This window comes from Eptesicus fuscus, chromosome 12 (assembly GCF_027574615.1).
Source record: "Eptesicus fuscus isolate TK198812 chromosome 12, DD_ASM_mEF_20220401, whole genome shotgun sequence".
NCBI lineage: Eukaryota > Metazoa > Chordata > Mammalia > Chiroptera > Vespertilionidae > Eptesicus > Eptesicus fuscus.
In genome coordinates, this window is record NC_072484.1 from 29,025,052 (window position 1) to 29,044,990 (window position 19,939).

The 19,939-nt window shown below is 55.6% G+C and overlaps 1 protein-coding gene across 2 annotated transcripts; it reads left to right on the forward strand.

Annotated features, from left to right (window-relative positions):
* Positions 1 to 461: 461 nt before the first annotated feature.
* Positions 462 to 19,497, forward strand: SIGLEC1 (sialic acid binding Ig like lectin 1). 2 transcript variants are annotated; one of them, XM_008141275.3, is made up of 21 exons: positions 462 to 510; positions 776 to 1,135; positions 1,421 to 1,717; positions 2,899 to 3,165; positions 3,457 to 3,711; positions 5,937 to 6,236; positions 6,909 to 7,166; positions 8,233 to 8,568; positions 8,829 to 9,086; positions 9,295 to 9,597; positions 11,554 to 11,814; positions 11,977 to 12,288; positions 12,772 to 13,023; positions 13,334 to 13,603; positions 13,695 to 13,946; positions 14,252 to 14,554; positions 15,192 to 15,452; positions 16,293 to 16,595; positions 16,854 to 16,956; positions 17,339 to 17,408; positions 18,025 to 19,497. In XM_008141275.3, the coding sequence occupies exons 1-21, from the start codon at positions 462 to 464 to the stop codon at positions 18,136 to 18,138; spliced, it is 5,184 nt and encodes a 1,727-aa protein (XP_008139497.2). In that variant the 3' UTR covers positions 18,139 to 19,497. The 2 variants fall into 2 exon arrangements, with proteins under 2 accessions (XP_008139497.2, XP_054580370.1); XM_054724395.1 differs by having other exon boundaries at positions 18,028 to 19,497.
* The last annotated feature ends 442 nt before the right edge of the window (positions 19,498 to 19,939 follow it).

Here is a 19,939-nt window from a genome sequence, read left to right on the forward strand (position 1 = left end):
CTCAAGTAAGAAACCATTGTTCTTGCTGAGTGCCTTGGAGTAAGTCACTGGGCCTCTCTGGGTTCCAGTTCCTGTTGGCTTGGGTGGCAGGGAGGCACAGGGAGGGGCAGGGAAGTGGAGGAAAGGGAGAAACAGCTGTTCATCTGCTCCTGAGGGGCTGGGAAAGCAGAACTTGGGGTGGGGTTTAGGGACACCCAGAGGGTTTTCTAGTGCATTCCACCAAGTGAGGGCATTGCTGGGTAAAGTCCACGCCGTGAACGTGGGCTCCTGGCTCCCAGTCGGTGGCTGCCCCAGCAGTCCGTGGAAGCCCTGCCCTCTCAGCATAGCCTGTGGGGACGCAGGGCTGACCCTTCGGCAGGCTTGGGGCTGAGGTGCCCGGAGGCTCCTTAGGAGCCCTGCGTGTCCAATCAATACAGTGCACACCACTCTCCTGTGCACCAGGACCGGCGCGAGAACCTGCTATGGGCTACCTGCTTCAGCTTCTCCACCTGGCCGCATCCATCTCCACAGGTAAGTTTTGCTGGCCTTGCTCATCTCCCTGGGCCTGGCCTCTGTGAGCCCAGCCTTTGCTGGCCCAGCAGACAGGCTGTGCCTGGTCACAGGTTGGCTGCTGAGGTTGAAGGGTAGGCACAGAGAGCCAGTGGCAGGGAGCAGTGACCCTCCCAGAGGACACAGCAGGGTTTGGGGAGGTCAAACCCTTCTATAGGGCAGATCATGGGGCTCTGCAGTGACCCCAGGCCTACAATATTCTCCTGTCTGTCTGTTTCTCCCTTAGTCCTGGCCTCATGGGGTGTCTCCCGTCCTGTGGCCGTGCAGGGCGTGAAGGGGTCCTGCCTCGTCATTCCCTGCATCTTCAGTTTCCCTGACAACGTGGAGGTGCCCCATGGCATCACAACCATCTGGTACTATGACTACTCGGGAAATCGGCAGGTGGTTTACCACTCGGGGGACTCCCAGCAGGTAGAGGCACGCTTCCGTGGCCGTGCCCAGCTGCTGGGGAATGCTGAGCACAGGGTGTGCAACCTGCTGCTGAAGGACCTGAGCCCCCAGGACTCAGGCAGCTACAGCTTCCGCTTCGAGATCAGTGATATCAACCGCTGGGTAGATGCCACAGGCACAGCGGTCACTGTGACAGGTGAGGAATGGGGTGGCCTGGCTGCTGCCTGCAAGGGGCTCCCAAGCTGCTTCTGGCCCCACTGACCCACAGCCCCAACCCTTGTCCTAAACCCACCCCCAGCCACAGGCTAGTCCCAGCCTTGTGTTCTCCAAGCATTCACCCCAAGGGGGGGCGGGTAGAAAGCAACCTCTCCTTCCCTTGGAAGTCCCCTGCCCAGGGCTCATGCCTCAGCTGGGGTTTGCAGAGCAGGTGGCGTCCAGTGTGGTGAGGGGGGAGTCCTGAGCCTCCTGTCTTTGTCCTCAGAGGAGCCCAATGTGCCCGCCATCGCCTCACCGTTAGTACTTCGCGAGGGCTTGGAGGTGGACTTCAACTGCTCCACTCCCTACGCGTGCCTGCAGGAGCCCGTCAGCCTGCAGTGGCAAGGCCAGGACCCAGCTCGCTCAGTCACCTCCCAGTTCCAGAAGCTCGAGACCTCGGGCATCATCCACCGGGAGACCCTCCACATGGCCCTGTCCTGGCAGGACCACGGCCGGACCTTGAGCTGCCAGCTCTCGGTGGCCGGACACAAGACAAAGGGCGAGATTCTCCTCCAAGTGCAGTGTGAGTGTGCTGGGGGCCACGCCCTCGGCACTGAGCACCCGGCTGTGGCTCCCCAGTGAAAATCGGTTCCTTCTCCTGCCCATAGAAACAGAGCCCTCGCCCCTGCAGCATGCTGGGTGCTCTCTGATCTCCTGGGTGGGGCCGGGGTAGAGAGACTGCTAAGCACAAAGAGCCACCTTCAAGCTCCCTTTCACCTCTTGTCCCTGAGGCCAGGTTGGGCACAGAAGGGGAGACAAAGACCCAGAGGCTTGGGGGTCAGGCAGCAAGGACCTTGGGATTTAGCCCAGCTCTGGAGGATGCTCACAGGTGGGGTCAACCCTTTGTGGCCTAGCGCTGCTCACATCCATGGTGATCAGGGCATCACCCGAACATGGCAAAGAGACCGTGGGAGAAAGCCGAGTTTCCCCTTGATTGACCATCTTCCCATCACAGTACAATGGGGAGGCCTCTTCTAGAACAACGGCTGTCCACAGGCTGACATAACCATCCACTAAATGAGCAAACTTTGGGCAAGTTACTTGCATCTCAGAGCCTCCGTTTTCTCATCTATATAAGGGGAGGTAACAACAAATGCTAGTTCCTAACTCACAGAAATGCTATGAAAATTGGAGGAGTGCTTGGCACATAACAACCAGTCACATATATTCGCTTCTACTATCTTCATCTCTACACAGATTAAGGACTTGAAAATGTGAGCTTTTATTAGCACATTTACACCGTGAGAAGCTTTGAAACAAGATTCTAAAGAGTGCAGTCTCTTTGTGTTGCTGGCGCCCTCTTTACAAACGGGTTAACCATTCTCAGAGCTAATTCGACTGTCTTTGGCTCCCTCCATCAGGTGCTTTGTCCCTTACCAACAGCTACCACAGGCCACCAAAGCAAACAGTGTGGTACCCATGACCCCCACATCGGACAGAGGACATTGGCCATTGTCATGAGGCAGAAAGCCCTGGAAGGCAGTGTGGGCTGGACAGTAGGCCAAACATTGCATTGTCAGACTCTCAGTGATGAAGGAAGGGATTAGGAACATAAAATGGGGTTCAGCACAGCCCAGGACAGGAACTAATGGGACTGATGGTTTATCTGGGCGGGCTTCCTTAGGGCAGGGTGCTGACAGAGAGTGGGTTACTCCTTCCCAGCCAAGGCTCCTTACCTCACACCCCACCCATCATGCCTTGCAGATGCCCCCAAAGCTGTAGAGATCCTCTCCAGCCCCTCGGAGGAGAACATTCATCCAGGTGATCTGGTCACACTCACCTGCCGGGTGAACAGCAGCTACCCCCCGGTCAGTTCTGTGCAGTGGCTCAAGGATGGGAAGCCCCTCAAATCCCAGAGTCTTGTGCTGCAGTTGCCCCAGGCAGCCTGGGACGATGCCGGAGTCTACACCTGCCAAGCCGGGAATGAAGTGGGCTCCTTAGTCTCGCCCCCTTTCAGCCTCCATGTCTTCAGTGAGTCCTGGGTGAACCTGGGTCTTGACCAGAGGGTGGGGAAGGGGTCCAGGCCACAGGGGCTGAGGAGAGCCAGGTCAAGGTGCCTTCTCAGACAGATGACAAACCTCCCCGGCAGGGTGGGGTGTCAGGAGGGTCCCCGTGACCAGGACAGACACAGCAGGCTCCACTGCAGAAGGGTATGATGTAGACTGTGCACATTAAGCTGAGTGGCTGCAACCCCGGGACTCTGAGGAGTTGGGCCTGCAAGTCGGGTGGGTACCCCCAGTGTGCCCTCCGCCGCCCCCACAGTGGCTGAGGTCCAGATGAGCCCAGCAGGCCCCATCCAGGAGAACCAGACGGTGACGCTGACCTGCAACGTGCCTAAAGAAGCACCCAGCGGGCTGCGCTACAGCTGGTACAAGAACCATGCCCTGTTGGAGGATGCTCACAGCTCTACCCTCCAGCTGCGCTCGGCTACCAGGGCCGACACTGGCTTCTACGTCTGCGAGGTGCAGTACGCCCATGGCAGGGAGCGCTCTGGGCCCATCAGCGTGGTGGTCATCCGTAAGTGACCAGTGTGTGGCAGACACTGCTGGAGCCGGGCCAAGGGGTGGGGGCCCTGCAGGCAGGTTAGGTCCTGGGCTGGGTGGCCTTGAGCTCTGCACACCTGGGCAAGGCTTGGGCCTCCCTGGGCCTCTGTTTCCTCTGATTTAAAAATTTTTATTTTGAAATAAGTTAAAACTTCCAAAAAGATTACAAAGAATTATCATATACAGTACCTTTAACTTAAAGTCCCAATTTGTTTCCCTAGCTGGTTTGGCTCAGTGGATAGAGCATCAGCCTGCGGACTGAAGGGTCCTGGGTTTGATTCTGGTCAAGGGCTCATGCCCAGGTTGCGGGCTCCATCCCCATTTGGGGGCTTGCAGGAGGCAGCCGATCAATGATTCCCATCATTGAGATTTTTCTCTCTCTCTTACTCTCCCTTCCTCTCTGAAATCAATAAAAATATATTTAAAAAAATAAAAAGAGGACCTGGAAAATAAAAAAATAAAAGAGTCCCAATTTATTAACATTTAGGTTCCTGTGCTTACTTTCTTTTACAATATACGTATACATATGCATCTCTCTATATAAAATCTGTTTGACCATTCCATCAGTCGCTATGACATGCACTGACCACCAGGGGGCAGACACTCCAACTGGTAGGTTAGCTTGCAGCTGGGGTCTGGCCAATCGGGACTGGATGAGAGGGCCAGACATGCCCTGGAGCCCTCCCGCGCGGTCCCTCCCCGGCCTCTAAAATATTTCTTCTAATTAATTTCCTTTCAATGTGCACGAATCTGTGCACCGGGCCTCTAGTATGTACATATGCACTCTGTCAGTATACATACTCACATATGTTATCTATCTATCTATCTATCTATCTAGCTATCATTTACCTATTCATCCATTCATCTATTTATATTCCTAATGTTGTAGACATGATGTCCTTTATCCCTAAGTTCCTCAGTGTATTTTCTAAGGTCATTCTCATACATAACCACAGTACAGTGATCACAGTCAGGAAATTTAACATTGATACACATCTATTATCTAATCTACAGTCCATATTTAAATTATGCCAATTGACCCAATAATGCCCTTTATGACAATTATTATTTATTTTTTAAAATATATTTTATTGATTTTTTACAGAGAGGAAAGGAGAGGAATAGAGAGTTAAAAACATTGATGAGAGAGAAATATCGATCAGCTGCCTCCTGCACATCCTCTACCGGGGATGTGCCCACAACCAAGGTACATGCCCTTGACAGGAATCGAACCTGGGACCTTTCAGTTCACAGGCCAACGCTCTATCCACTGAGCCAAACCGGTTAGGGCAGCAATTTTTTTTTAGTCCCAGATCCAATCCGGGATCCAGCTGCATTCAGCTGTTGTGTCTCCTTATTCTCCTTTAATCAGGGACAGGGCCTTGGTCTTTTCTCATCTTCTTGACATTGACACTTGAAGAGTACAGGCCAGCGGTTGTGTGGGTGTCCCTCACTCAGTTTGTGTTTGTCTGAATCAGTAGACAGAGCCTGGAACTCGGGCAGGAACGCCACAGCCGTGATGCTGTGTCCGTCTCCGCGTCACATCAGGGGGCGCGTGATGTCAGTGTGTCCCATTGCTGGTAGAGTTCACTTTGGTCACTTGGGTGAGGTGCTGTCCACTGCCAGACCTCTTTGCCAGTATTTATTTATTTATTTTCCTCACCCAGAGATATTTTTTCACTGATTTTTTAGAGAGAGTGAAAGGGAGGAAGAGAGAGAGAGAGAGAGAGAAACATAAATGTGAGAGGAACACATCAATTGGTTGCCTCTGACAAGGGCCTAGGATCAAGCCTTCAACCAAGGTATATGCCCTTAATTGGATTGAACCCAGGACACTTCAGTCCATGGTCCAACGCCCTATGCATTGAGCCAAACCGGCTAGGGCTTCCCTTCTTTAAAGTAGGGTTCCTGATTCCCACTCTTGGGGTCACCACAAGGATCGACCAGATCACGGATCTGCAGGAGGGTGGGGCAGTGAACTACAAGCGAGTGGCGAAAAGCTACAGGAGGGGGCAGGGCAGCAAGCTATGATGGGGGGAAGGGGGGGAGCTATTGTAGGGCGGGGCAGCAGGCGGAGAGCTACAGGAGGGTGGCAGAGAGCTACTGGCGCATGGATTCATGTGCAGGGCTACCAGTAGACTATAAAGGGGAATCCAGGGAAGGCCCCTGTCTGAGGGTGACAGGCCTTTCTCCATACAGACCCACCCCTTGCCCCCCACCTAACTGCCTTCCTGGAGATGCAGGCGGGGCTGGTGGGCATCCTCCAATGTTCCGTGGTCAGTGAGCCCATGGCCACCCTGGTGCTGTCACACGGAGGACTTGTCCTGGCCTCTACCTCTGGCAAGGATGACCGCGGCCCACGCTTCAGTGTCTCCTCTGCCCCCAACTTTCTGCGCCTGGAGATCCGAGACCTGGGGCTAGCCGACAGTGGGGAATACACGTGCACAGCCACCAACTCCTATGGGAACGCGTCCTCCACCCTGGACTTCCAAGCCAATGGTAAGATGGCCGGCAGGGCTGGTGGGAGGGAGCTCAAAGAGCAGGCCTGCTCTGGCCTCTTCCTCCTTGGAGTCCAGAGGGCTCAACTGAGGGGCTGAACCAGCTGGATCCTAAAAATCACATCAAGGACCCAGGCCATACAGTCATATCCCAACGTGGGAGGTTCATGGAAGTCAAGGCAAAAAGGGAAACATGGCAGGCTGTCTTATTCCTTTTGTGTACGTTCTGACTCTGAACTTGGAAGGTCCCTCACATGCATTCATTTGTTTCTTATTTATCAAACGTTTGGGGCAGGTTCTGTGCTAGATAGGAGTCAGATGCAGGAGGCACAATAGGGTAGGGTCTTCCAACTCTTGGTACCTGTGCTACCCTTCCCTCCTTCTGAGGCCACGGCAGACATAGCTAATGGATCAAGCCAGGTTTTTGACATAAGCCTGGGTTCCAGCTCAGAATCCTCCTCAGCCATGCTGCAGCCAGTTACTATTAATAGGTCAGAATGGACCTCCAAGGCCAAACCCTCCTGATTCTCAAGAGATTCATAGAGCTGATGGCACGAAGCCCAGACCTACCTACAATTGTCGGGGCGGGGGGAATCCTGGAGGGCTTCCTGCAGTGGGTGGCGTGGGGCCACAGATGTGCGGCAGGCTGAGCCCCCCTGTCTCCTTCTGCTAGCAGCCCACCTCCTCATCAGCCCAGCAGCAGAGGTGGTGGAAGGGCAGATGGTGACGCTGAGCTGCCGGAGTGGCCTGAGCCCAACGCCTGACATCCGCTTCTCCTGGTACCTGAACGGAGCCCTGCTTCTCGAGGGGCCCAGCAGCAGCCTCCTGCTCCCTGCGGCCTCCAGCACCGATGCTGGCTCATACTACTGTCGCGCCCAGGACAGCCACAGCGCCAGCGGGCCCTCCTCGCCTGCCGTCCTCACGGTGCTCTGTGAGCAGCCTCCCCACTGGCCCCTGCCTGTCTTGGGAAGGATGGATCAGTCCACTGGGGTCCGCCAGCCATCCCTCCCTCCTCTCGGCCTCCTGACCCTGTCCTGCCCAGGGTCTAGTTCAGGAGGGCAGCCACAGGCCTGGGCACCATGGACCACTCCACCCAGGGCTACAATTTGGGGAGCAAGGCTAGGGATTTTAAACCTCCCCGCGGCCCATCTCCAATCCCAGACATTTTAGAGCCCTCTGTGCCTCGCCTCAAACCCACCATGGGCACCATGGCCACGCTCCATCCTCCTGAGCTGGGCCGTGGGACACCACGCTCCTATATGCTGTATGTGCCCCCGCCCCATAGGTTGTGCCCTCACAGGCCCCCAGAGACACGAAAGCAGAACCTCTCGGCACAGGAACTGAGTCTGCTCAGCAGTGGATGTTCCATATTAGCCTGAGGGGCCCGCCAATATTCAGGGCACCCTTAGCTTCCAGAAAGCCTCCCCTGACATGAGCAGGAGCAACATCCTGGGACTGTCAGGAAGAGCAGCCACCTCTTAGGGGTTTTCGAGTGTCAGGGTGAGATCCCGTGGAGGCCTTGCTGATGGCTGTCCTTGACCACCCATCTCCAGAAGCCTCTAGAAAGAGGCACTTTAGGCATTGTCTATTATCCTAAGTAGAGCTGGCTTGAAGACCAGAGATAAGGGGAAGGGGAATCCTGGTGGAAGGGATGGGGTGCAGAGAGAGCAGAGGCAAGATTCACAGGGATTGCTATGAGGGCGCCCTGCTCAGGAGCACATGGGAGTTAGGCAAGTGACTGCTAGCCCACACGGTGCCTTTGTTCCCCCGAGAAAACGCCCTTCTTCCCCTGGGAAGATTGGATACAGCCCTGGGGCGTGGCTGAGTCCGAGGGCAGGGGCTGGATGCCTCCCACCCTGGCCTGCGTGTCCTGGTCAGTGCCCAGCTGTTTGTGGCAGCTCTGGGCTCAGGCCTTTGCCCGGTGTCTTCTGGGATCCCAGGCAGCCCTGGCAGAGGCTGTGGTCTTCCATGAGTGCCCCTGCTCTTCCTCCCTGCAGACGCCCCACGCCGGCCCACCCTCACCGCCCGGCTGGACCCCGACGCTGCGGGACTCGGGGCTGGCCGTCGAGGCTTCCTGGAGTGCCGTGTGGACAGCGACCCCCCCGCCCAGCTGCGGCTGCTCCATGGGGACCATGTTGTAGCTACTTCCCTGATATCACGGAGCGGGTGCAGCACGTGTGGGGGCTGTTCCCAGCGCATAAAGGTCAACAGAGCCCCTAACCTGCTGCGTGTGGAGATTCGTGACCCCGTGCTGGAGGACGAGGGTGTATATCTGTGCGAGGCCAGCAACACCCTGGGCAACGCCTCCTCCTCAGTGACCTTCGATGCCCAGGGTGAGTCGGGGCGGGGAATGGTGGCACAGGGTCGGGGGCCACGATTCCGCTGAAACCTTATTCTGCTGAAACCCTGGCTCCCAGAGGCTCCATCCAATGGAACCACCTTGTCCAGCTGCGGAAGTTTGCTTCCCACCCCTGTCCAGTGGGCACTCCCGCCTGCCCCCAGGCTGGGAGGTTGGACCAGTGGCCCCCGGGGTTGCGGGAAAGCAGTCAAAGTGAGGCCTGTCTCAAGGGGGCCTGTGCTGCCTGCTCTCCAGCCACCGTCCTGGTCATCACTCCGTCGCACACGCTGCCAGAGGGCACCGGCGCCAACCTGACTTGCAGTGTTAGACGGGAAGCCGGTGGAGGCCCTGCCAACTTCTCTTGGTTCCGGAATGGGGCACTGTGGACCCAGGGCCCCCTGGAGACTGTGACGCTGCTGCCTGTGGCCAGAACAGATGCCGCTCTCTACGCCTGCCGCGTCCTCTCCGAGGCTGGTGCCCAGCTGTCCGCCCCCGTGGTCCTGAGTGTGCTCTGTGCGTCATGGGCAAGGGCAACATTGGCACTTGGAGGGTTGGTCTGGGAGGAACCAGGCTGGGTTGGGTTTGGGGAGACAAGAACGTGGCTTGGGCTGGGAAAGGGTGGGCCGGGACGGTGTGTGGAGGGGGCAGTGGGACACAATGTGGCAGCTGGAATGTGGTGAGCTGGGCTGGGGGTGGCCTCAGCGTCTCCCTGTCCCTGCAGATCCCCCCGATCCTCCAAAGCTGTCAGCCCTCCTGGACGTGGACCAGGGCCACATGGCTGTGTTTGTCTGCACTGTGGACAGCAGTCCACTGGCCCAAATGACCCTGTTTCATGGGGAACACCTCTTGGCTACCAGCCTGGGGCCCCAGCTCCCATCCCGTGGCCACTTCCAGGCCAAGGCCATGGCCAACTCCCTGCAGCTAGAGATCCGAGACCTGGGCCTTGGGGACTCTGGCAGCTACCGCTGTGAGGCCACAAATGTCCTCGGATCAGCCAACACCTCCCTCTTCTTCCAGGTCCGAGGTGAGTGTCAGTCCTCTGGCGATGTGGTAGAAACAGATGCCCTGGGGCCATTCTGGCCAGGCAAGAATGTGAGGTCTTTTTCAGGCATGGTTTCTGGACAGTTTCCACTAACCCACAGAGGTTTCCCTTTGTCTCCAGATAGACATTTTCACCTGTAATAACCATGGCAGCCACTAGGAGGTAGTGGCAATTGCACAAGGCAGTTTGCTTGATTGGAGCAATTTCTAACAGATAACTTCTTATGTAATTGCATAATTTTGTTAGATAATAAGTGTCTTATATAAAATCTAATATATATGTACATTATGCATATACATGTGTAATATATGCACACCAATGTGTGTATGTACGCACATATGCATATACAGATGTGCCCATATGCATAAGAATATATTCACATATGAATAATATGCAAATTGACCGTACCTTCGCTACACCCACCAGGCACGCCCACCAGGAAACCGTCGCAGGGACGTTGGGGTGTGGCGGAGGCTTTCCCGGCCTTGGGCACCAGCGGGGAGCCTGCACGGATCGCAGGCAACCACTGGGGGTCGGCTCCTATGATCCTTAGCAGGGACGCTGGGATCATAGAGCCCAAGGCCGCCGCCCAGGGCCAAGCCCCGACCCTGAAAGAAGGAAGAAGGCGGTGGCCACAGCCAAGGCCTGGGTCCCCGGTGCCGGCAGAAAACTGGTGCAGGCAGCCAGGTGAATGAAGGTCTATTGCACAAATCTTCGTGCAAACGGGCTGCTAGTCTATATATATAAAAGCCTAAGCAACCGAACGACCGAATGACCAAATGACTTAACAATCAGTCAACCAGTTGCTATGATGTGCACTGACCACCAGGGGACAGACGCTCAACATAGGAGCTCCCCCTGGTGGTCAGTGCATTCCCACAGCCAATCTCCTTGGCTAGCCAACCTCCTGTGTTCCCTCCCCCCAGGCCGGCTGGCACCCCCCATTGGCCCTGATCAGATGGGGAGGAAGCCGGCTGGCCAACCTCCCTCAGCCAGGCTGAGGGACCCCACCCATGCATGAATTTGTGCCCCAGGCCTCTAGTTTTTCTATAAAAATTCTCCCTATGTGAATAAGCTAGGAAAAAGGAAAGTTAATATCCATAACGTTACAAAGGCCAAAGAAAAACACACAATTTTTCTCTCACCATGAAAAACATCAATTTGTGAACATTTGCCTTGGGCCTTGGTTCTATACATCTTTTCTTATTTATTATAGTCATTTCACAGGCAGAGAAATTGCGGGTCAGAGCTTTAGAAGCTTGCTCTTGATCACATGACTAGCAGGTGGCCCTGTTAGCTTGGGACTAATTTGGTTCTGTTCCCAGGCATAGCCTGTGCTCTCAGTCACCACTCCAGCTGTCCCTCCATCTCCCCCTCCCCCACCCCCAGCTTGGTCTCATCCTGCCTTAGACCCAGGGGGCACTAGGAACTGTCCTTTGCTTAGTCTCCAGTTCCTGGGCTCTCATGACCTTGAGCCTGGCTGCAGAGCTGGCTAGAGAGAGCTAGAGGGAAAAGATCACACAGCTGCTAACTTCCCCTTCTAAGCCCTCAGTCAGCCATGCTGAGTTCAACTCATGATCAGGACAATGGCCCTTGGCAGGATTTAGTGCTTTATGGTGTCAAACCAACAATTGTCAAGAGCTAACACGTGCAAGCACTGTGCCTGGCGCTGGGTTGCAGGTCATATAAGTGTGTTGGACCCTTGGCCTCTCAAGGTGGGCGAGATGTGATTGACAGAGCAAAGCCATACCTCAAGGTGGTAGGTGGTAAACGCCAGGAGAGACCCATGCAGGGAAGTTGGGAGCAGGAGAGACCAAGGCATGGGTTGAAATTGGCACAGGTTTGGGGGCATGCAGTCTTGGTGTGGATGACACCCGGTCCCAGACTGTGGGAGGATATGGCGGAGGGTCCTCACTTGCTCTTGATTTCTTCCGGCAGGAGCCTGGGTCCAGGTGTCACCATCACCCGAGCTCCAGGAGGGCCAGGCCGTGGTCCTGAGCTGCAAGGTACCCACGGAGGCTCTGGAAGGGACCTCATACCGCTGGTATCGGGATGGCCAGCCCCTCCAGGAGTCGACCTCGGCCACACTCCGCTTTGCAGCCATAACTTTGAGCCAAGCTGGGGCCTACCACTGCCAAGCCCAGGCCCCGGACTCAGCCACCACAAGCCTGGCCACCCCCGTCAGCCTCCACGTGTCCTGTAAGTGCTTTCGTCCTGCATATATTTCTTGGGGTGTGAAGGAGCCAAGGGTGTGGCTGGGGGAGGGGATACTGATCCCCGGGTCTTGGGCTCTGCCTCCATGAGAGAGCCTTAGATGAGGGACCACCTGGCCAGACCCTGACCACCCCCCACTTTGTGTAGATGCCCCACGCCAGGCCACACTCACCACCCTGATGGACACTGGCCCTGGGCGACTGGGCCTCCTCCTGTGCCATGTGAACAGCGACCCTTTGGCCCAGCTACGCCTGCTCCGTGGGGACCGCCTGGTGGCCTCCACCCTACAAGGTGTGGGGGAACTGGCAGGCAGCTCTCCCAGGCTGACGGTGGCTGTGGCCCCCAACACACTGCGCCTGGAGATCCGCGACGCAGGGCTGGAGGACGAGGGAGTGTACACCTGCGAGGCTACCAACACCCTCGGCCAGACCTCGGCCTCAGCCAGTTTCGATGCCCAGGGTCAGTGTGGGGGTGTATGTGGGTGGGTGGCTCCTCTAAGAGGAGAGAAGCTTGCTTGGAGAGGCTTCTGGAAGGCAAGAGGGCTGCCATAAGGATAGTCTCCATTCCCACCCTTCTTAAGAGCAGCAGTCTCCAAACCTGGGTTTCATGGAAGAGCTTTTTTTAAAAACCCAGTTTTATGTGGGTGCCCAGTGGACAAAACTAATCAGAAAGGGGGTGCTCAAGGAGAAACCCCAGCAGGGCCAGGGAGGCCTGTATTCTCCCATGGGCTCCCCACCAGGGCCAGGGAGGGATCCGCAGGCTCTGCTTGGGATCAGCTGAGAGATGATGAGTTGTTTACCAAGCTCCACCTCTGAGCCCATTCACAGGTGGGCCACCTGTGCCCCCCAGAGGCCGAGGGGCGCCCCTCCCTCATGGAGACAGGTGGCCTGTTTACACAGCCTCACGACCCTCACTGGTGTCTCCGTGCCCTCCTCTCTCCAGCTGTGAGTGTGCAGGTGTGGCCAAAGGCCTCCGTGCAGGAGGGGCAGCCGGTGAACCTGACCTGCCTTGTGTGGACCAGGCACAAGGCTCAGCTCACCTACACCTGGTACCAAGACGGGAAGCAGCGCCCAGGTGCCCACTCCATCTACCTGCCCAATGTCACAGTCACCGATGCTGCCTCCTACCACTGTGGTGTGGTGACCCCTGGCCAGGCACCTCGCTTCTCCGGACCTGTCATCCTGGATGTCCTCTGTGAGTGGTTGATGGCAGGGTGGGGCTGGAAGGAATGACAGAAGCCTACAGGGATCAGGGCATGGCCAGAGGCCCAACCTGGGAACTCAGTACCAGAACTCAGCCAGCTGATGGAGCCCTTCACAGGAGCATGAGAGTCGGGGGCTATGGAGATAGGTTCTCTCTGGGCCGAGCAGCAGTGCCCCAGATGAGCAAGTGGAAGCGCTTGGGGTGGGAGGCCCGGGCCCTCCTGGTTTGAATGGCACCTACAATCTGGCCTCCTCATGGCTGTGGTCTCTGAACTCTGTCCATGCCTTTCATGCTCTTGTAGATGCGCCCCGCAGCCTGCGCCTGACCTACCTCCTGGAGAGTCGTGGTGGGCGGCTGGCCCTGCTACTGTGCACTGTGGACAGCCACCCACCCGCCCAGCTGGCCCTCAGCCATGCTGGTCGCCTCCTGGCCTCCTCGACCGAAGCCTCTGTGCCCAACACGCTGCGCCTGGAGCTGTGGGAGCCCCGGCCCAGGGATGAGGGTCTCTATAGCTGCTCAGCCCGCAGTCCTCTGGGCCAGGTCAACGCGTCCCTGGAATTGCGGCTAGAGGGTGAGGCAGGGCTCAGGTCAAGGCCACCAGGGGTGGGATCCGCTCTGGTGTGTCTGCCTGGGCCCTGCTGACCCTGGCCTCCTTGGGACAGGCGTGCAGGTGACCCTGGCTCCGTCGGCCGCTGTGCCCGAGGGGGCCTCCATCACAGTGACCTGTGAGGACCCTGCTGCCAGCCCACCCACCCTCTATACCTGGTATCACAACAGCCGTTGGCTGCAGGAAGGGCCCTCTGCCTCCCTCTCTATCCCGGTGGCTACGCGGGCTCATGCCGGTGCCTACTCATGCCAAGTCCAGGATGCCCAGGGCACACGCAGTTCCAGGCCTGCAGCCCTGCAAGTCCTCTGTGAGCAGGGGTCCTCGGATAGGGATACCCAGGGTGGTGGAGGGCACGTTTGGGCCCCGATGGGGGCGGGCACAGGATTGCAGTGGGCTAGGAATGGGCACTTGGGGAAAGAAGGACATAGATGGTGAGGACAGAGGCCCTGTGACCCCTGCCTGAAGAATCTTCCCACGGGACTCCTGAGAAGGTAGCACTTCTAGGAAATGACTTTGTCCAGAGACATCAGCCTCACCAATGCCAGGAGGGTGGACAATGGACAGTATAGGATTTCCAAGCAATGACCCCAACTGTGCCCTGCCCGCCCCCAGATGCTCCTCGGGATGCTGTCCTGTCTTCCTTCCGAGACTCAAGGGCCAGCCCCATGACTGTGGTGCAGTGCACTGTGGACAGCGAGCCACCTGCCGAGCTGGCCCTGTCCCGGGATGGCAAGGTACTGGCCACCAGCCACGGGGTCCATGGCTTGGCATCGGGGACGGGCCATGTCCAGGTGGCCCGCAACGCCCTGAGGCTACAGGTGCAAGACGTGCCCTCAGGTGATGAGAACACCTATGTCTGCAAGGCCCACAACTTGCTGGGCTCAGTCAGCACCACAGGGCAGCTACAGGCGGAAGGTGAGTGGGCGATGCGGGAGGAGACGGGCTCAGGTGCTGTGGGGTCGGAGTCCATGTGGAGGGGGGTTGACTGGCCTGAAAGGGTAGATACAGCTTCGCCTGATCTAATGGAAGAGGGATAGCTCCCACTGGAGGGGGTTGCCCAGCCTGAGGGAGAAAGAATCGTACCCTTGGAGAGCTCCCTATGAGAGCGGAGGTGTAACAATGCCCAAGAGCTTGGGAGCAGAGGAGACATAACCCTGCTCTCACAGAGCGCAGTCTGGGAACAGTGCACAGACCCGCCCCAGGGAAACCTGGGTGGGAAGAGGGACAGAGTCCTCCCTCAGCAGGCTGAGGGAGGAGGTGCAGGCTCACCCTTGGGGAGTCCAATCTGAGGGTAGGACACAGCCTCATCCATCAGAACATCTAGTTCGGTGAGAAAGGGCGGCACAGCCCTGCCCTGGAGGTCCCCAGTGTGAGGATGAGAGACAGCCCTGTTCTCAGAGACCTCAGTCTGATGGGGACACAGTCCCACCTTTGGGGCTCAGATTCCAAGTCAGATAAGAACTTCCCATCATGCACAGAGGCCTCTCAGATCCCCCGCAGATCCCACCGAGGCCTGCAGATCCCCAACCACCTCCTGGTCCTTGGCCCGCAGGTGTGCGTGTGGTGGCCGAACCAGGCCTGGATGTGCCGGAGGGTGCAGCACTGAACCTGAGTTGTCACCTTCCTGGTGGCCCCAGGCCCCTGGTCAACTCCACTTTCGCTTGGTTCTGGAATGGCCGGCAACTATATGCAGAGCCTGTGCCCACCCTTTCCTTCTCCTACGTGTCCCGTGCCCAAGCTGGAGTGTACCACTGCCGGGCTGAGCTCCCCACTGGGACCACCACCTCTGCTCCAGTCATGCTCCGTGTGCTCTGTGAGTGTGACACAACCCCCTGCCTCAGTTTCCCTACTACTCACATGCCCACCTCAGGTCTTCTTCCTCTTCTGCCTGCAAAGAGCAAGGACTTCACAGGCATGGAGCCCTGGTCTGAGGGACTCCTATTGACTTTTTGTGCATCTGTGCCTTGGTTTCCTCATCTGCAAATGTCAGTCCCCTCACCTTGTGAGGTGTATAGGAGATAAAGCAGGCAGAATGCCTGGCACACAATAAGCCCTCATCAACCTTGGTTCTCTATTCCATTTCCACCAGGACCTCATGCTGTTTCAGTCAGCTATTGCTGTGTAACAAGTCACCCCAAAACTTAGTGCTTAAAACAATAGCATTTTATTTGATCACAACTCTGTGGGTCAGAAAGTCAGTCCTTCTTACAACTCTGTGGGCCAGAAAGTCAGTCCTTCTTACATTCTGACTTTCTTCATTCTGTTCTTACATTCCTTTCTGAGCAGTTTTGCTGGTTTCACTTAATGTGGCTGCAATTGTCTAATGGCTGATCTGTGGCTACATGGTCTAGGATGGCTTCACCCTCGTGGCTGGTGGTTGGGGCTGGCTGCTGGCTGGGCCACATGTGTCCAACAGGCTGGCCTGGGCTTCCCACATGCTTGTATTCCAAGGAGAGCAGAAGCTGTGAGGACTTTTAGATCTATCCTTGAAGTTACACAATGTCACTTTTGCCTTTCAGTGGTCAAAGCGAGTCAAGGAGTGAGGAAATAGGCTCTTAATGGGAGGAGCAGCAACATCACCTTGCATGGGTAGAGGGAGGAGAGGAATTTGTGGTTGTTTTCTATAATCACCACACTCTCTGTCTTCCCACAGACCCTCCCACGACACCCACCATGACGGCCTTTGTGGAACCTGAGGGTGGCATCCAGGGTATTCTGGACTGCAGAGTGGACAGCGAGCCCCTAGCCAGCCTGACCCTCCACCTTGGCAGTCGAGTGGTGGCCTCCAGCCAGCCCTTGCGCACTCCAGCAGAGCCCCACATCCACGTCTCAGCCACCCCCAACGCCTTGAGGGTGGACATTGAGAAGCTGAGGCCCAGTGACCAGGGGGAATATGTGTGTTCGGCCTCCAATGCCCTGGGCTCCGCCTCTGCCTCCACCTACTTTGGAACCAGAGGTGAGGGAGGGCTCCATTTCCCAGGCCACCCTACACAAGGCCTGGCTCTCAGGTCCCAAGGCTTCCTTCTGAGGTTTTCCCTGAATCACTTCAGCTTGTGTGTCTAGTCTAGATTGGTTGCTTGAAGCTTCTTTGCATGGGGACCCTCCTGACATAAAGTGAAAGTTAGAAAAGGTTTCACCTTGGGAAAGTCACTTGGAAAGGAGCTTTGAAGGCCTGGCGCCATAGCTGTCCCCTGAGCTATCCTCTGTGTTCCAGCCCTGCACCGCCTGCATCTGTTCCAGAACCTACTCTGCTTCCTGGGGCTGCTGGCTGGCCTCCTCTTCCTCCTGTTGGTCCTGGGAGCCTACTACACCTGGAGGTGGGTACAGAGCTGGAGGGTGGATGGGGCCACCTCAGCCTTCTCTGTTTCCCCCTAACATTCCCCCATGTCCTTCCTACCAAATTCATAGGCTCCATACTTTCTAGCCTGTCCTCCTCCCTTGTGAGGGTTCCAAATTTGGGTATCCTCTCTAGAATTATCTCTAAATCCACCTTGCTGTAGTTTTCTTCTTTCCTTATCTCTACCCTGTCTGTGCTGAAGAAAGGGCTGGGAGGGAAGAAAGATAAGGTACCCCACTCCCCACAATGCTCCCCGCTGCTTGGTGCAGTGAGCAGTCTGGGACAAGCATGTAGGGCGGGTGAAGGAAATGGGGACAGGCAGGGAGAGGAGAGGCCCTCTGAGTCCACTCTTGCCCTTGCAGGAGACGATTTCATAAGCTGAGCGTGGGTGAGAATTCGGTGGAGATGGCTTCTCAGAAGGACCCCGTGCAGGTATCTAACCACCACGAGGGCACACACAGACATAATGCCCGGCTACCTCACAGTGCAGGGCTGGCCCCTAGAGACTGCTCTCATTTATGGGCTGGTTTCTGGGGATAGGGGGAGACGGGGGAGAGAATATAGAGATCCAGGGCCCCTTGAGAAGATAGGGAGAGCCGTATTCTGATCAGGGCAGAGAGAAGCCATGTGTTTGCTGTGCGGCTGGCTGGATGACTGGGGCAGACATTCTGAACTTAGCAGCGACACCTCCACTTTCAAGACACATCTTGGAACGCCACCTGTGTTTTGGCGTCTCTCTGCCCATCACCTGGGCAAGAGTGAAAATTTCCTCTTCCCCTTGATGTGTCCCCTTCTGCAGATAATCCATTTGGTGGGACAGGGCTTGTAGCCATGCACATTCTCATCAATTCCCTTGAGACCCCTAGCCAAGGCTTGGGGTCTGGGGGACTGCCCTGCAGAGTTAGGGATCAGGTGATGACATCTCCCAGAGTCTTCCTGTGACCAGGGTTTTCTCTATGGGAAACTCATGGATCCTGATGCAGCCACATTTGGGACTTCATCCTGTGCTCCACCCCTGAGCTGACCATGTGGCATTGCCTGCCCTTAGGAGGAGGAGTCCAATGGAATCTGTGATGACTTGGTCCTGGTAAACAAGGCTGCAATGGATCCTGACCACCTCTGTGAAAACAACGCTGTGACATCTAACATTCTATTCCAATGACCTGATTCCAAACCTCTTGCCTCCAAGAAGAATAGGTGGTGAGAGTAGGGGGTGAACCCTAATATACCCAGGAGGGTGTTGACCTTGGAGGATGCTGAAGAAAAAGGAGTTGATCATGTTGTCCACTTCTCCTTCTCTTTTCTCTGGATCTCATCTCTCCATTTATCTTCCAATATACTTCCTCCTCACATCTTTCTTGTCCAAGCCCATTCTGGACTGTTTGGATGGATTAGAAGAGGTGCTTTCTACATCCTCACACTGTACTAGCACTCTGTACTAGCTAGAATATAAGTTAAGTGCTCTAACAAGAGATCAAATACAGTAACTTCAACTTGAGAAAATGTTATTTTTCTCTCCCATACTAGTCTGGGTATGTTATGGTGGTTTAAATTGCTGGTGCTCTGGATCCTTCTAGCTTCTCTTGATTGTGAGGGTTCACAATGACCACACTGCGTTCACATTCCCTCCAACAAGAAGAGTGGAAGTTGAAGGTACACCATTCCCATTGTGGACCTAACTGAAAGTTGCACACGTCATATCCACTCACTTCTCATTGGCTAGAGTTTAGTCACATGGCCACTCGAGGCTGCAAGGGATTATGGGAAATGTAGTTTTTATTCTATTCCTAACTATAGATTCATCCCTGAGACTTTTGACAATGATGAGAATGCTGCTAGCAGGGCACATTCTATCTCAGTGCCAATCTGCTGAAGGGCAAGCCATGGTCATGGGCTTCCTGAAGGAGGCAGTCCTTCTCAAACATTAAGACTAAGGAAATCAAGAAGATTTAATGGTCCCCAGGGAGAGGTCATGCCAGGCATTGGGGTTGCCTGAGCAGACATCTTGTGCCAGATCTGGTCCCTGGAAGAAGAGGTGCCCCCATCCACTTCCCCACCCCTAGGGAGCAGACACAATGTCATCAGCATCCTTCTTTTTGCTCCAGATACATTCCTCTCCATGATCCAGTGAGTTCACATCCTCTTCCTGGAGGCTCCTGCCAGGGGCTGTTAAGATGAATGAGGGTCACCAAGAAGTAATAATGTGCTCCCAGGAAGTCAGTACCTGAGGGGAGCCAGTTCTTGGGTAGGCTAGTGACTCTCCTGATAGTCGGGTGTCAGATGGTGGGAAGAACAAAGAGTCCACTGATCTGGGCTTTGGATTGAGAAACATGGGGAGTAATGGGACATTAGCACGGACCTAACAGGTTGGGAAGAAATGGGAGGCCTAATGAGCTCCATTAGCAGTGGTTGGGACCCTTCTTGGTCCAAGGTCCCATTCTTTTTAGTGCCTCATGGCTAGACCCTTCCTTGGAAGCCTGTCTGGCGTTTCCTTCCAATAAACCTCCATCCTATAACATAACTGGAGTGAGTGTTTTTCTTACACCTCCGTGTGGGAGGCAACCAATTGATGTGTCTTTCTCACATTGATGTTTCTCTCTCTGTGTCTCTTCCCCTCCCTCTCTCTAAAAAAAGCAATGAAAAAATATCCTCGGGTGAGGATTAACAAAAACACAATAGAATGGGTAAATGAATTGTGCTATGTTCACTCAATGGAACATTATACAGCAGTTAGGAGCTACAACTACACATGTTTAGCATAATATTGAGTGAAAGGAGTCAGACACTAAACAGTGTAGACTGCATGATTCCATTCTCGTGAAGTTCAAAGCTAATCAATGGTGATGAAAGTCAAAATAGTGGTTACTTATGGGGGAAGGTCATGATCGGAAGGGACCAACAAAGGGATTTCGGGGATCAGACAGTGTGCTGTTTCTTGGTCTGGGTGCAGGTTTTAAGGGTGG

Bases quoted from the DNA above. Each gene is read 5' to 3' on its own strand.
- SIGLEC1 (XM_008141275.3), top strand. From the start codon at position 462: ATGGGCTACCTGCTTCAGCTTCTCCACCTGGCCGCATCCATCTCCACA. The intron at 8,569-8,828 runs GTGAGTCGGGGC...CCTGCTCTCCAG, and splicing joins AGTGACCTTCGATGCCCAGG to CCACCGTCCTGGTCATCACT. The intron at 15,453-16,292 runs GTGAGTGTGACA...GTCTTCCCACAG, and splicing joins AGTCATGCTCCGTGTGCTCT to ACCCTCCCACGACACCCACC.